The sequence below is a fragment of the Physcomitrium patens genome, chromosome 11 (genome assembly GCF_059467195.1).
Source record: "Physcomitrium patens ecotype Gransden chromosome 11, ASM5946719v1, whole genome shotgun sequence".
Taxonomy (NCBI): Eukaryota; Viridiplantae; Streptophyta; class Bryopsida; order Funariales; family Funariaceae; genus Physcomitrium; species Physcomitrium patens.
This window is the reverse complement of record NC_143420.1, coordinates 8,736,422-8,753,461: the sequence shown is the minus strand read 5'-3', so window position 1 is coordinate 8,753,461 and position 17,040 is coordinate 8,736,422. Positions and strand designations below refer to the sequence as shown.

The window sequence follows — 17,040 nt, the reverse complement described above, 5'->3', positions numbered from 1 at the left end:
TATTTGATTACGATTTAAATAAAGTCTAAACAAGGTTTTATTAGAAGTTAATAGTATTTAACTTGGATTTGGCTAGAATTGGATTAGAGATTATTTAGGATTTATTTAAAATTGATTAAAGTGTGATAAGATATATCTAAGATTTTTTAAGGTTGATAGAATGTACTTAGGATAATTGAAAGATTACTTAGGTTGTTTTAGGTTGTGAAATGGTGTTTGTAGACACCTTATCTATTGTTTTGGGTTATAAATCAAACTTCAAGGTAAGTTCAAATCTCTCCACAACCACATGCCTAGCGTATCCTTAAGTTAATTTTTACATAACACAACATCAAGTTATTTTATTTTTTAAATTTTAACATACATGCCATGATAAAAAAAAATGATACATTATGAATTTTTTCATAAGCATGCTTAAAATCTCAATCAATTTATAGTGATTACACATAATACATGTAATTGATGTGCTAGTATTAAAATATTTTTTTATAATTATTCATATAAGTTCATAAGATATTCCAGTAGTTTCAGATCCCACTAAAAATTTATGATTCTGATTTATGCAATTAACTACATAGAGAGTTTAAAATGAAAAAAATTGATATCCTTATCCTTAATAGTAATCACTCAGAATAAAATAAAATAAAATATTTATCTATCCTTGTATAATTAATTAAATTATCTATTATCATTATTGAATTATCAAGTTGGTTGTTGCAGGTTGGAATCTGCTGCAAGACATTTGGATTCAAGAAATTCTATTCAAATGTTTTATATCTGAATTGGAAGAGATAAATTGAATTTATGCTCTGTATCATAAAATTAAAAACATAGTAACTAAATCATTTTAATCTTGAAACAAATATATATATATATATATATATATATATATCGTAATTGAAATTATGAATTATAAGCATATAACATTATAAGTGTTTGAGCTCATCTTAGCCTATCTCAACATGCTGAATTTAGTTCAAAATAAAATTTATAGTTGTCTTTAATTACCATATTTCAATTCATATAAATATGCTTTATACATATGTACTTATATATATGTATATAGTATCTGCAGTATATTCAAAGAATGACGTAGTATTTTAGAATAATAAAAAATGATTACTCTATAGAAAATAAAAGCATTTAATTGTAAATGTTGAATAGTATATTTGTTTTCCAGTAATGCTGTTGTGGGTCATTTTCAAAATCAATTGATAAAACATAAACAAAAACCCACATTTTTTTTTACTGTGAATTCTATATATATATATATATATATATATATATATTGTTTTCCATATAAAAACATTCTATTCTGTATTTGTATTGCACTCTTCACAAGGCAACTTGTAAGAAAGAAAAAAAAAATGTAAAAATTTAGTGATGAAAAAACATAGATTAAAGCAATTGTGGCTTTTATGTTTTAAATTATGATGATTTACACTTAGCACAATCTCAAAATCATCAAAAAGTACCAAAGAAAATACCGGTTTTATTTTTATTGCTTTATTGCATTGAAAAATATGCTTTGATTTTCCAATCTTGTTTCAATCGTTTAAATTATCTATTGCTCTTGGATTCTTTAAGAAGACAATCAAACAAAGAAAAGGAAAAAGAAAAGAAAAGAAATAGAAAAAAGAAAACATGTGAAATTGACCAACCACATTCTTATATTACGTCTACAAAATGGATAGAGCATGTCCTCCTCAGGCAAGAGAGTCCTACGCCATGAAAATATGCAGCACATATCAGCGAACTTGACGTGACGAAAGCATGGCCACTCGTATGCCGGGCCCGGTATATAGACCTGTATAATGGCGTGCTAAGTGAGCCTTGGGTGCCGGTCCCCGCGGATAAGCATGGCCTGGCACGGCAAGCGCGGGACGCTGCCATATGCTGAGGCAAAAGCTCGCGACGCAGGGCGAGGAGGACGGTCTCACTCTCTCATGAACAGCGTCGACGATGAGAATCTGTTCTGTCTCCAACTTCGCTCCCGTTTATAGAAATTCCTCTCCAATTTTGTCTGCTGGTGACCGAAGTAGGAGACTAGCTTTTTTTTATGTTGACGAATGGAGCCGAGGTATCCTTCCGTCGGGGCCAGACCGAGAGAGGGTCCCTTCCGCGCCGTTTTAATCAAGCCATGAATCTGGGGCTCTATTTGCTCTTTCACAAGCCCACTGCTACGTTGGATTTCACTGCGTCGGCCCCAGCGGCCCGAATCTGACAACGCAGCTTTGGTGTCGAAGTGTGAGGTAACTGGAACATGAGAATAAGGTGGCGACGGAATTGGTGAATCTTGATTAACCAGGTGTACTTTGGTCGATCAGGTTTCTGTCTCGTGTGGATGCATCAGGTGCCTAGATCCGATAAATCTGACACTGACTGCGGTGTGCACACGGAGCTCTCAATCGGGTTCTTTGAGGACCTGTCGCAGCTGTTGCGGCGAAAAGAAAAAGGAAGTAACCGACCAATACGCCGAAGTCCCCCCCTGTGTGAATGATCCAAGGAGATCGCGGCATCGATTGGTACTCGTTTTGGCCCCTCGGCACTAGGCTAGAACTCCTGCCGCGGGGTGGGTATGGGGGTTAAGTGGAGAAAGTATTGTCCTCACTCCAGACTTCTCGCCTTTTCAGGTGAGCGCAATTGCAGGAGCGGAGGTGCAAAACCCCTGAGGCTCACGCATCGTTCATTTAAAGCCGCTGGGCCTCGCAATCAAAATTATATTTATATATATATATATATATATATATATATATAAGCACATGTGCAATCAAATTTTATTAGTCCAGAGGGAAACTGCTTCAGGCACTTATCCAGTGCAGAAACCACAGGGAATCCCCGACGTCCCTCAGTCACGCTCTGGAAGCGGAATTCGGAAAACCTGGTGAATGGGATATAGGTAGAATCGCGAGGCGAGGGACTCGGAGGAAAGAGGGGCACAGAAGCAGTAGTCCAGACGCTACACGCTGACAATCTGCACAAGCGTCAATTGGGGTTTCCTTCAGTGTCGTTTGACCGTTCCCGGTGAGCTCATTGTCATGTGCCTGGAATCGTCCGGTTTTGCTCGCACGAGTACAATTAGTGGACTCTTCTGTGTTGAGGTGACAGCTAGGAGGCTCATCTTTTATGTGGCGAGGTCTTTGTCACTCATCTTTCGTGAGGGTGGTACTCGATGGCCAGCTGGTCTTTCTGGTTGTGATGAATTGTTGTCAGGTTGTTAGTTTCGCGGGTATTTCGTACTGATCTTTAATGATTGCGTCGGTGTTGGTGCATTGGTCGGGGAGAGGAAGTTTTGAGTAGAGTGCGGAGTATCCACTTGCCGTGGGAGATTTTTGTTGTTGTGTTTTGCTGGTTTAGCAACCAGCAAAACAATTGTAAGCTTCTAGACCTAGCGTCAACTTCCATTCGTCACGCAACAATCATGCGAATTCAATGCACGGTTCTCGCTCATCCCGTGCACTCGATTACAATTCCTACCACATGACACCAAGCGCTGGAAAGGGTACTTATATATTTAACCCTATGCAAGGAATCCCCGAGCTTTCCGCAGGATTAGACTCTTTCCCCTTCATCATAGCGATGCTTCGTTTGTCAAAACCCAACCCTGATTCCACTCTGCAACGTTCTTCGTATATTATTTTCTTAAACACTAGTATCATAGATGTCCTTTTGCAATGCCGAATCCAATCCCCGCTCTGAAGGATGCCCGAGGAAAGGTGCTATCTGCATGGTGTATTTGAGCAATGTATTAGGTTAGAGAATCTCGTGTCCACAAGATTTTTTTTTTTTTTTTTTTTTTTTTTTTTCTCGTTACAGTTCCTTCTAAGTTGCATGCAATTAAATCGAGCTTCCTAATCAATCTAATCTCTTGGCTCTTCCTTCGTGAATATATTCTTTTACAGAAGCTGCATCGCTAGAGTTCATCAATAATTCGAGAGTGCAATGGCGACGCGGGCGCCAGGACACGATGAAGACGACGAAGAAGAGGAGCTTTTACAGAGAGCTTTGGCGGAGCAGGCAGCGAGAGAAGCGAACCTCCGGACTTCTCCTAATAAACCTACCTCGGTTGATCCCCCCAAGTCCCTCGTTCTTAGCAAAGCAGCTCCACCGGCTAAGGCACCTCCTAGTAGACCAGCGCCGCAGCTCCAACCGGGAGGACATCCCACGAGAGCACCTCAGGGTGCATTACAGCCTAGGCAAACACGTCCTCCAGTTGAAGATGACGACGACGACGAAGTGGACATGCTCAGCATCTCATCCGAAGATGAAAGCCCATCCGGCCGAGGCTTGAAGCATTTAGATGCGAACGGCAAACTCTCAGCGGAAGATGCACATGAAAATGAGTGGGAGGAAGATTACGAGGAAGAACCTTCGACATGGAAACCCTACTACAAAACTGAGGTCAGTGAGTTCAAGTGCTCATTACTCTCAAATTGCTTGCCAATTGTTTGTGTGTCTTTGCTGTCTCTTTGTGCGGCGTTTCTCTAATGTGCAAGCACGATAGCTCAGTGATTATCTTCACAACCTAAACAGCCAAATAAACAATCTGGTTCAAGTCAAAGAGTTGTTTTTGAAAGCTCATTGCTTCTATTATCCATATTTGTTTGTTTATTTGTTGTTTATTTATTTTTTATTTTTTATGCCTTTGATGAGCGTTGAGAGAGTTTGGAATGCAGCTGGAAAGACGGGTGCGGGAGCTTCGAGAAACTAGAGGAGCGTATTCTGCTACCCAAAACCTGAGGGAGAGATCCGTGGTGGATCCTGTTCTTTCTTACAGCGACGATTTTATTGATCCTTTGGGACTTGGGTGCGTGACTTTATTTCAGTGCACAATATCTTCAAAGTGTTCATGTTCTGAACTTTTCTATTGGCTCTATCAACTCATTCAGATCCTAGGCTGCAGCTTTAGGCAGAAAATTTAAAGCTCATTTCTTGGTTTTCATGCATAGCTTTATTCAGAAATCTCAGAATTTGTTAGCCAGGATCTTGCTGTTGACGCTACAATTTTTGTCGAACTGCAGTGTCATTGATGTGCGATCTTTAACTCTTGTTCCGAAGACTACGAAAGGCGATGACAGCTCTCCTGCAAATATGACCGCTGCTGCTTCCATTGGACAAGGAAGTGATCGTAAGCGGGGATTTCTTCGCAGCAGGAAGTCCATTAAAGTACCCGCTGTACAAGCTGTTACTGCTCCTACAGCAGAAGACGAGGCTTCTCCTCGAAAGGATGAAGCTCCAGTGATTAGAGACCAGGCAACCAGAGGTATGTACTCCGGTTGTTTATCTGATAGATGTATTGTGCTAATTGAGGAAGCCAGGGTTTCTACTTTTCTACTTTTATCTTCATTAGGTTACTTGTTAAGTTATTATTTTAGGATCGATTAGGAACCGTTTCTTAACCCTTTCATTGGTTTACTCGTCGTAGAGAAGAGCGCTGAGAATCAGCATAAGAAATAATCTGTTGTGTTTGTCTTGCAGAAAAGCTGCTTTATTTTTCAGAGAAGTTTGATCCCAAGTTCTTCCTATCCCACGTGCACCAGAATACTTTGGCTGCCGATCTGGAGAGAGCAGAGGAGGGGCTGAACCAAGACCTAAAACAGCGCAACAACGAATTGAAGAAGCTCGTGAAGGAAAATTTTGATTGTTTTATTTCATGTAAAAACACTATCGATGGTGAGTGTATTGCTGTTATTCTGACAGTTTTTATGTCATTTTGGGGCTCATGGTTTCACGCTCTTATGTGCATGTGTTTAATGAGGGCTTTGATTTGAAAGAAGCATTGTATGGTTACAGACATTCACTCGAAGCTGCAGCAGATAGAATCAAGCACTGAGGGAGGTGGCACTCAGCACCTTAGTAACTCCATCAAGCAGGTGGAAGATGCTGCAAACCATGCGTTCTCGCCTCTTTTGGAGCGGCAGGTTCTGTATTCAACTAGTGCTAAATCTTCTTGTCAAGTTATATCATCTCTTAACTTATCTTGTCAAAGTAGCAAATATCAGGGTGGACTTATTCAAGAGTTGGTCTTTATGGTGGTAGGCTCAAGTAGAACGTATTCGTTCCGTGCAAGGGATGCTACAAAGATTTAGAACTCTTTTTAATCTGCCGAGCATCATCAGAACTTATATCAGCAAAGGAGAGTACGACCAAGCCATACGAGAATACAAGAAGGCCAAGTCCTTGGATCTATACTCTCATGTGCGTTACTAAAGCTCTAATTGCATCGGATTTTACTAAATTCCTACGAATGTGTGGCAAATGGTTTAGTAGCATTTTAATTTCATAGAGCTCATCAGTGCTTTTCGATGTCCAGGTGGGTATTCTCAAGAGAGTGTTAGAGGAGGTAGACAAGATTGTTCAAGAGTTCAAGGAAACATTATACAAGTCTATGGAAGATCCTCACATTGAAGCTGCACAGGTAAGTAGCAAATTAAACTGCTACCTCTAATCACAACTATGAAAATATGTACACATGACGTTTTGAAGATCTTACTGAGCTAAATAAATGCTCATGATCTCTAGTTGGAGACCACAATTCGGCTGCTGTTGGAGCTGGAACCAAATTGCGATCCAGTTTGGCACTACCTTAACGTCCAGGTATTAAAGCCAAGTCCTGCAATAGCTCTTCATCATGTTCTTATTTCTGAACAAGGGTAGCAATTTATTTAGAGAATTGTATCAAATGTTCGAACACATGGTTTGACATGATCAGGGAATTCGTATTTCTATCAGGCATCTTGTATGTATTTGGTTTAGGGTTGGTATTTGGTTGAATGTATTTCTTTTGTTTTCTAGCCGTCAACACTATAGAGAATGCCCAATTGCGATGAATCAATTTATTACAGGATCGGAAGATACGTGGACTTCTGGAAGGATGTAGCCTGGAGCATGACGCCCGTATGGACGCCTTTTCCGGTCGAGTGCGGGACCGTGTTCTGTCAGACGCTCGTTGGAAAAAGCTCCAAGTTCAATCAAACAAGGTAATACGCCTTATCTCAATAGTCTCCCTTTTTCTACAGTAATTGTTGGTGTCATAAATGGAGTGTTTTCTGCAACATTGAACTTGATGTAAGCACTATATAGCTTACTGCTCATACGATTGAGCTGGCGACTCTGATAAGTGCATGTTCTGTTCCAGTCCGACGTAGATTATGCATTACTGCTTGGAGAAAATGAAAAAGATGTTCGAGTGGGGAGCCTTGCTGATACCACAAGCAACGAGTCAGATGCTTTGCTGGGACGTTTCATCCGAAGGCTCACCTTGGTGGTTGTGCATCACGTACCCCTCTTCTGGCGTCTCGCATTGTCCATAGTCACTGGGAAGTTTGCCACGGTAAGCTTGTTATCAGCACCTTATGCAACCTTGGTATTTATTCTCCTCCTCTAATATTGTTTACGTCCCTATTATGCGAGTTATATTTTTACAGTTTTTTTCACAATGCCCACGAATGTACAACTGATATCAATACAGTTTACCTTAACTGATGCATTGATCCGTTGGGGATGCAGGGAACAAGTGCAGTGGGCAGGAGTTTGTCTCGGGGTAGCACTGGTTCACTGTCCAGTGATGGATCAGATAGGGTACCTAAGACTTCACACACACTGGAGGAAGTGGAGACGATGGTCCATTGCACCATTTTTCTTTACGAATCTAAAGTAAGCATATGTCTATGTTTTTGGCATTTCTAGATACTAGGAATCAGGGTTGAGTTTATGTGAGTTGTCTTCGTTGGTTTTTAATTTTAATCTGATGATGGTGCATTGCATGTATCCGCAGGTCCATGCTGCGTTCTTACAGCTTGCAGAAGCGAATGTTTTGCGTCCATACATGCGAGACGCGCTTGCTGAAGTATCAAGAGCTTATACTGCTCTTAAGAATAATGACGCTGCCCCAAGCAGCGCAGGTGACCATGATTTACCTTTTCTACATAATCAATACATTAGAACCATTCTAGCTGATTAAACGTGTAGATTTGATATGTACCCTGTTTTTGATGATACGTGGAGAATATTTTTGGAGCTTAAAGCTTCACCAAACTTTGAGTTGCTTTCATTTACGTTTTGACGAATAAGTTTTCATTTTTCCTTTGTTGCAATGCTGCCAGTGCAAATGCTGTTGGCGTTGCGGACTGAGGTGACAAAGATCTTTGTACTCCGTGTCTGCTCACTAATGCACACGGCAGTTTCACAGTTTGCAATTGATGAGGATTGGGTGCCTGTTGCCGCGGCGCAACGCACCTCCTCGCCGTATGCAATCTCAAGCCTTCCACTGCGGTTCCAAGATTTGTTGGTGACGTCCTTGGATCACCTTACAGAGTAATCAACCTTTCTCTGTCGCTGACTGTCGTTGATGGTCCTTCAAATTGCTGGCTTGTTGTTGCTGTTGACCATTAGAGTTTTCTTTTCTTTCAGGTTTCCGTTTACTTGAATGGTGGGGTCTTATGGTGCCGTTCTATTGGGTGTGGAGTCAGGATGTTGGAGAGATTACGTAAGGATGGATCTGAACTCCACGAGGATATGATCCTGCAGTTGCACCAGATGCAGGATACAGTTCGCTATACTTTTTTTGAGTGCTTCTTAGCACTCGCTGGTAAGTAGTTTCATTTTTTTGATCCTAACATGAAACAAATCTATACAATAGTTTAGAGCCACCGCAGATGCAGAAGCTTTCAGTATTTAGTTCTAAATTGAGGTGGCAGGAGCAGAATGTGCGAGTGGATTGAATCCTGATCGCTGCTCTTTGAGATCATCCTAATGCAGGGAATTTGGAGAAACTAGCGAATGAATTGGCCGTTGCAACAACCGAGGACAAGACTGAGGAAGATGAAGAGGGACAAGAGTGGGAGGATGGATTTGTGGGGCTTCTAGCTGGAGTGGAGATCACTAGCACCCATCAGCGGCTGCTTATGGTGCTCAGCAATGTTGGGTTCTGCCTTTCTACTCTATTTCCAGAGCAAACACGGAAATACGAGCATGTTTGGACCTATGAAGGGTAAGTTCTATCAGCATTGATAAACCCTATTGTAAATTTTTTATTAGTTTTTCATCTGAATATTGCTAATTTTATTATGTTTTCTATGTCTTGCCCCTCACATGTTAGTTTCTCGTGGTGTGCTTCAGGTCTGATTCGACCAGCAAAGGGGGTAACATGGCCACCTACGAAGAAGTGACAAACACTCTCTCTGAATTAGAGAAGAAGATTCTAAATCACTATAACGTTGCTAAGGCGAGTGGTTAATGGGCTATGTTGCATATATTTTTAGATCTAGGCCCTTGCAAGTAATGAATGCCTTGATTTAGTTTGACATCAGTCAGTCTTTAAAGAAGGTTGTGACTATTACCTGTTTTGTTTGGTGACTCAATATGTGATGGTGAATGATAGACTGTCCTTGAAATGCAGGCAAGAGAGATTCTGAGAGCGACAGAAGCGTGTCTGTTGTATGATGGCAGCCAATGGTCTGCCACCCCTCCAGTTAAAGTAAGCCTTGTTATCTCATTTATTTCAATGCTTTTTATGTGTGTGTATGTATATATATATATATATATTTTTACATATTTATCCACAACTTGTGCGTCTTTTGGCGGATTTTCTCAAATTGGGTTTCATGAAAAACAGGGTTTCCGTTGCGCTTTAATGGAGTTAATTCATCCTTTGGTCAGCACTCATGCAGAGGTTAGCTCTCATCTTTGTAACTAAATTTTCTATCCACAAAATCCTACTTGGACCTCGTTCTAAAACGATTAGGTCTGAATTGAAGTCGATCTATCTCTGATTATTAATTAATTACAACTTACATTGACATCAAGTTGGGGAGCAACAAGCTTTATTGTAAACAGACCTTTAATGTCAAGCATCTGTATTACGTTTATTTTACAAAAACTTTATTATGCCGATTGTGTGGTTGCTTTGATGTGCAGGTTTTTTCTGGGGCCAAACCATTTCTGGAGAAAGTTATCAACTCTCTTGTAGAGGTTCTGATGGATACGTTGGTGGCTGTTTTTAACGATAACAAAAACACTGCATTTTTCAGATTTGATATTAATGGATACTGTCAACTAATGCTCGAGGTATTGTACGCCTTTTTTTCATGCAAAACAACTGACACAATTGTCTGACTCCATTTTCGTGTTGCGGAATGTGGATCTCTCAAACCTTTTGATTGAACTTGTTCTTGGTTTGGGTTTTTTGATGGCAGTTAGAGTATGTGCAAACCGTTTTGGAGGGATATTTGACTCCTCAAGCGAATGAATTGGCTGCAAACTTTCGTGCTTTACTACTGCACGCGGTTATGGAGACTGTTGCCGAAATGACAGATCCACAAAATCATGGCCGAGGTTCCATTAGAGGAGGAAGCCAAGATGGATACGATTATGGGGGAATGACTCCCGATGATTTACAGGTATTGTTTTACACTACTACGGCTCAAAATCAATCATGTCACCCTACCCCTTCGAACACAGCCTTAAATCCCAAACTTTAATCAGGTTGTAATTCTGACATGCGAGCGCTGACTGGGTTCGTGTCTACAGGGCCTTGCACAGGACCACATCCAGACCTACTTATCCATGGAGCTCGAGAGGACTCGCTTGAACGTGCTGTGCTTCGTGGAGGCATTTTCAGCAGGACATCTAGGTAACAGGCGTGGTTCTCAATCTTTTCTTAAACGGACTACATACGTAAACAATGCTTCTGGTCGGAGAAGTGGACCTTCTAGCCTGACGGAATCCGACTCAGGGAAGATCATGGGTGGGTTGCCGCCTCCTATCCCTCACTCTGGTGTCGACTCTCCTCGTGTTCACGACCGATACCTACGAGGGCGCCTTGATCCCAGGCGTCCCTCCTTCCGTGGCAACCCTCAAATTTATGTAGATAACGATGAGTTGAGATAGTTGAGAAGAGAGCTTGTGAAATATGATACTCTCCGAAAAATTCGTAGTGAGAGAAACAAGAATTGAAGGCCTCACAGGGTCAGGCATAAATCTAATCACATTTCGTGAGTTCATGGGGACATGCATAACTGAGTTACTGAAGCCTGAGTTTGTAATGCATCTTTTGTGCATCTCGCTGCCATTTTATGACATATTTATATGCAAGCATTTCATTTTATATGCTGTGTACATCAAAGCTTGAACCTGTTGCATTGATGGTTTCAACTGGAGAATCAACTTGCTTGATTGCCATTTCAGTGAATGCTGGTGAATTGTTCATGATGTGCATACGGCACCTGGAATACCATTGAACAAGAGGCGGTTCTGCGACATTCTTTTGGATGTGCACTGTGCAGCATTCGATGGAAGAATTTAAGACATGCCCGTAGAACAGACTCTTCAACATTGCTTTAAGGCCAAGGGAGTAAGAGAACTTAAACCCGGTCAATGGTACAAGTTCTGTATCGATCTGCATCACGAACATATATGAATCACCAACACGTGTAGATCTGCAATATAGAATACTAATTTTTCAGTGAAGAAGATCTGGAGGATCGTCCTAACTGCATCAAGTAAGAACTCGCAACCATCTAAACCACTCACAAAGAGATTCCTAACGACAGTCTTCTCCAGAACCTCCATAGGTTCTGCCGAATGTTTCTTCATCTTGCAATTCAGGCAGAAGGGTATTGTTCACTGCTTCATTCTGAGTATTTTTGTTGTTCGAAAGGAGCCAGGACAAGCTGCAAAAGCAGATACTGGATTCATTTGTGACGAACAAGGGATTCTTATCATGGCCTGGTGAAAGATACCATTTAAGATTGCAGTCCTGTTTAACCATTGTTTGCGTCTACCGCAGGTCTTCGGAAACTCAATATTGATATGCTACCGCTAGAATATCTGCACTCAGGAGATAAGTCTTAGGGGGTCAATGGTATGCTGATCTATTGTCCATATTTTTTTGGTGCATCCTATGCACATCTCAGTAGCTAAAAGCTTCTCCAACAAACCCTGTTGCTGGTCAGCAAAGTCGGATGCACCGGTCCCCAACGGTGTGGCATTTTAAAAGAAACATATCTGGTCCTTCCAGGAGGAGCCGTAGAACTAGCACAAGGAAGACAGGATCTGTGATGATTATCGAAGTCCGCTTGCACATAGCATTCGGGATAGGATTCCTAGATTAACAACAGACTAATACACTACATTGAGCAAAGCTCAGCAATGACTATATGGCTACTATGCCTTGTATAGTATACATGTATGTATCTCTAGCTTAATACTGAATCCTTGTATAGTATACATGCATGTATCTCTAGTTTAATCTTGAATCCTTGTATAGTATACATGCATATATCTCTAGCTTAATTCTGAATCCTTCTATAGTATACATGCATGTATCTCTAGCTTAATCCTGAATCCTTGTATAGTATACATGGATGTATCTCTAGCTTAATCCTGAATCCTTGTATAGTATACATGGATGTATCTCTAGCTTAATCCTGAATGCTTGTATAGTATACATGTATATATCTCTAGCTTAATCCTGAATCCTTGTATAGTATACATGTATGTATCTCTAGCTTAATCCTAAATCCTTGTATAGTATACATGCATGTATCTCTAGCTTAATCCTGAATCCTTGTATAATATACATGTATGTATCTCTAGCTTAATCCTAAATCCTTGTATAGTATACATGTATGTATCTCTAGCTTAATTCTAAATCCTTGTATAGTATACATGTATGTATCTCTAGCTTAATTCTAAATCCTTGTATAGTATACATGTATGTATCTCTAGCTTAATCCTAAATCCTTATATAGTATACATGTATGTATCTCTAGCTTAATCCTAAATCCTTGTATAGTTGTGATTGCTCGTTTTACTTATTCCAAATTAATCTTATGCAAATAAACTTGTATAGGGAGATTTGAACACGGGGAATGACTAGTTGCTTAAGCGTTCACATTAGGGTCACACAATCAATAACCTCTTGAATGTATCGTCTCTATTTCTAATATCTGAACACACAAGGAAACTATAATCTCTTCCTTCACCTTATCGGTCTCTTCCTTACAGCAATTCAGTCATACCAATAATTGCTATTTCCACCAATATATTCACCTTCATAATCTCCAATTGTAATACTGCGCCCTCACAGCTTTCAACACACAATTACCCTCATTCCAATCACTGGAATTCTTCACACAGAACTGCCATTCATATTACGGTGTTTCACACAAACATAGACTCATTCTCTTTACTGAACTACAATCAGATTTTAGCATTCAATCTTTCTTCTTTTCAAATAATACCAATCACATTTCCATTCTATAATTCACTTCACAATATTCAGAAACTCTCAATCCTCTTATTCAAAGAAAATAACAAACAAAAGAAAAGAGGTAGTACCAAGCTTACCCTGGCTCACAACTATTACAACAATGGCACCTTAATTAACTTCTACAACTCCTATATACTTTCCCCTGATTCTCCAGATTCCAACCGTAATTCTATAATTAATCACTTTTAATAACTAAATCACTCATCTGTCCTCCTAAATTTTCTATTATATGGACTATTAATATATTTTACCAATATCTTTCAAAAATGAATTAATATCTATTCTATATAGCCCTACTCCTATTTGTGCAGCGTCCTTGCAAACACTCAATTGAAACCTATTTAAAAATTATTTAAAAAAATTCTACAAAAATTGCAATCCCTCTGGCCTATCTAATTAATCAATTGTTGTAGTATCTGTTATTGGTTCCACCAATTCCGGTTCCAACTGTAAATCTTCGTCCTCCTCTAATCCTTCCATCGGGTCCTGCCTCAACTGAGCTAAAAGGTCTTCATTGTACTCGCCTAATTCACGGACTTGAGCTTCCAATTTCAGGATCTGGGCATCTCTCCATTCCAACTGGCACTGAAAGTGACTCCTCTCTTCTGAAACTTTGGAAACTGGCAACGTCCATACTTGTGCTTGATCAATATTGACTAAATCCTCTGCCAATCTTGTCACCTCAGCATTCAAGGCCTCAATTTCAGCCCTTAACTGCTCCATTTCATATTTTTATTGGTCACTCAATACCAATTTCTTTTGCGCCAATAACTCGGCCTTTTCTCGTTCCATTATCAATTGATCCTTCACTTTTTCCAATTCCAAAATTGAATGATTGCGAGCCCGGAATAGTTCTTGTCTGTGGGTCTCTACCATGCGTTCTCTTTCTTTGTCCCAAGCTTCCTGTTGTTCCCAAATTTTTTGCTCCAATAGTAGCTTGGATTCCGCATTCGCTCGGATGATCCGTTCTTGCTCTTCAATTCTTCGGGTCTGCTCTGATATCACCTTTTTGCTTGCCTCTAATTCCTATTTACCACTGCTCTTTACATCCAATGCTCGTACCATGCAATGTATTTACGAAATGCACTTCAATAGAGCATTTTTAAGATGTATGCCTTCCGATAGTCGGCCTTGTGGAAACACTAACTGATTGATATCTAACAACGTCGGGACTTCATTCTCCTCCTCCACCACCGAACGAATCGGAACCGTTTCCGGTGCCACTGGACGACTAGATTCCCCAATTTCATGTATTACCTTCGTTGTATTGATATTTTATGCCAACGAATTCCGTTCTCGCTGCGGAGGCACTGGCACTGGTTTAGAACTTCTCTCTACTGGCGATATTTGCCGCAATGTGTACGCGATCACAGCATACACATAATTGGAATATAGCAACCCTGTAAACTTCCCTATTTTACACTTGGCTCCCATTTTCGCATGAATACGGGTTGCTATATAAGCTGCCTAATTGAACACCATCCCTTCAAACATTCCTACCACTGCAAATATTAACCATCTTGACATATATGTGTTGTATCGATACAACCCTAGACGCCTCAACACAAAGCACAACCATTCCATGAGCTCTAGTGTAATTGCCTCAGCCGTCCGCCAACCTTGGTTCTTCTCAAACGATGATATGCCACCTTCGAAATAACTTCTCGGTCGAAAGTCACTGGACTCCTCAACACCCACTGCAATCTCTCCAACTGGAAGAAATAATACTTTTTTGAGGATCTTCTCATCAATATCGATAACGCACCCTTGTACTACGCTCGATCCATCCTGTGGGTCATAGTTCGCGATGTATTCTTCCACTAATGCCACATTAATTGAAGGCAAACTATCTGACCTTCGCAAAAACTGAAACATTTGCGCATTTCAAAAATCTCATATTCTCCTTGGTGTCCAGCAAATCTCCAGCTTCATAGGCTCCATATTGGTAATGATTACTACGGATGGTGGTCCTAAATTGCGTTTAGCTTTCACATTTCGGCCACTTTCTTCTTTGTCCGTAGCTCTCTTTGCACTCTCAATCGCCATAATGCACACTCTTTCAAGCTCTAACAGTCAATACTACACTCCAGTACTCCGAAACACCTGAAATTGTAACACCGAAAAGAAACAATAACAGAATGCAACACCAGAGAATGACCGTAAATAGGTGCCCCACTCCTATTCTTTTATCTAGTGGTGATAACGACAACATGTTACTCCTACTATCTGTTTTTTACCTCTGTCCCATCTGACACATTAGTAATTACTAACTATCCTTTCAGCCGCTTCTACACCCTAATGCACTTAATTAGGTCTTTCCTAAGTACATTCGACGTGACCTCCTCTAGAAATTGAAAACCGGTCCTGGGTTTTATATATGATATAACTATAATCGGTTCCCGTTAATGCGGGTACAGAATCGATGACCCATGAAATCCTCCAATTGAACAGACCCATTGGAAAATCCTTCAATCATACGATATGGCCCATGCTAGCATACTTAAAATTTGTTCGCAAAATGATTAAACTTACTATCATACAACAATACCAAATCATTGGGCATAAAACTCTTCAGACGCAGTTTACTATCATAGTAACTCTTCCATCATTTTTGAGTTGCTTCCATGTTGAAGAGAGCTGTAGCCCGTATTTCATCCAATTTATCCAATTCTGCCAACCGATATTGGAGTGATTCCTTATCTCCAAGACGTTCATCCAATGCAATATATAAACTCTGAACTTCCAATTCAATTGGTAATATTGCTTCTTGTCCGTACACCAATTGGAATGGTTTGGAATTGGTAGTCACTTTATATGCATTACGATACGCCCACAATGTCGCAAACAATTTAGTATACCAATCCGTTCCCGCGTCCGAAATTATTTTGGTTAAAATCTTACATAGAATACTATTGGTCTTTTCTGTCTGCCTATTGGCTTGAGGATGATATGGTGTTGTTTTCATGTGCTTGATTTCGTATGTGTTCATTAAAGCTGTTATGGTAGCATTTATGAAATGGGTGCCATGATCGCTAATCAATTCCTTCGGACACCCAAATCGAGTAATAATATTCTCATATAGAAAAGTAGCCACCGTACTAGCATTATCATTGTGGGTAGCAATAACCTCTGTCCATTTGGTTACATAGTCCATAGCGACTAAAATATACTACTTTTGTCCATGTCTCGATGTTGGTGCAATGGGTCCAACAAAATCAATTCCATATTTCTCAAATGGTGTCTGTGCCAAGATTGGTACTAACGGCATCGCTGAAGTACCCGTGGGTCGACCAATTCATTGACAGGGATCACAACGACAAACAAATTGGTGCACATCAGAAAACATTGTGGGCCACCAATATCCAGCTATTTAAGCCTTGCGAGCAGTACTGTCTTTCGCGAAATGTCCACCACAATTATCCAAATGACATCCCTCTAGTATCGATTGTACTTCACTGGAAAAGATGCAACGACGTAGAATTCCATCTCGGCCTTGCTTATACAAGGCATCTGCCATCATCGTATATGATGCACTTTTTAAAATCAGTCGTTTCTTGAGTTTCTCACTATATGTAGGTGGGAATGTCTGAAATGTCAGATATTGAATCAATTCACTATATTCAGTTGTAATCACTTTGACGGCATATAACTACGCGTCAGGAAGTGCATCATTAATACGCTCATTACCCAAGATATTGGAAAATCAGGACAAGTGATCCACATTGGCATGTTTCTTTCTTGATCATATATTAATAGTAAAATTAAAT

At 40.2% G+C, this 17,040-nt stretch overlaps 1 protein-coding gene across 4 annotated transcripts; it reads left to right on the top strand.

Moving 5' to 3' along the window:
• The first annotated feature begins 2,172 nt into the window (after nucleotides 1-2,172).
• On the top strand, nucleotides 2,173-11,107 carry LOC112288760 (exocyst complex component SEC5C). Of its 4 annotated transcripts, none has more exons than XM_024533292.3 (22): nucleotides 2,173-3,024; nucleotides 3,903-4,401; nucleotides 4,677-4,807; nucleotides 5,022-5,263; nucleotides 5,479-5,673; nucleotides 5,794-5,921; nucleotides 6,040-6,198; nucleotides 6,314-6,418; nucleotides 6,523-6,597; nucleotides 6,846-6,980; nucleotides 7,139-7,333; nucleotides 7,510-7,656; nucleotides 7,778-7,904; nucleotides 8,106-8,316; nucleotides 8,472-8,590; nucleotides 8,761-8,992; nucleotides 9,121-9,226; nucleotides 9,401-9,478; nucleotides 9,617-9,673; nucleotides 9,919-10,068; nucleotides 10,197-10,400; nucleotides 10,531-11,107. In XM_024533292.3, exons 2-22 carry the CDS (start codon nucleotides 3,943-3,945, stop codon nucleotides 10,888-10,890), a joined length of 3,615 nt encoding a protein of 1,204 aa, XP_024389060.1. In that variant the 5' UTR covers nucleotides 2,173-3,024; nucleotides 3,903-3,942; the 3' UTR covers nucleotides 10,891-11,107. The 4 variants fall into 4 exon arrangements, with proteins under 4 accessions (XP_024389060.1, XP_024389061.1, XP_024389062.1 ...); XM_024533293.3 differs by lacking the exon at nucleotides 2,173-3,024 and adding an exon at nucleotides 3,361-3,502; XM_024533294.3 differs by lacking the exon at nucleotides 2,173-3,024 and adding an exon at nucleotides 3,557-3,752.
• The last annotated feature ends 5,933 nt before the right edge of the window (nucleotides 11,108-17,040 follow it).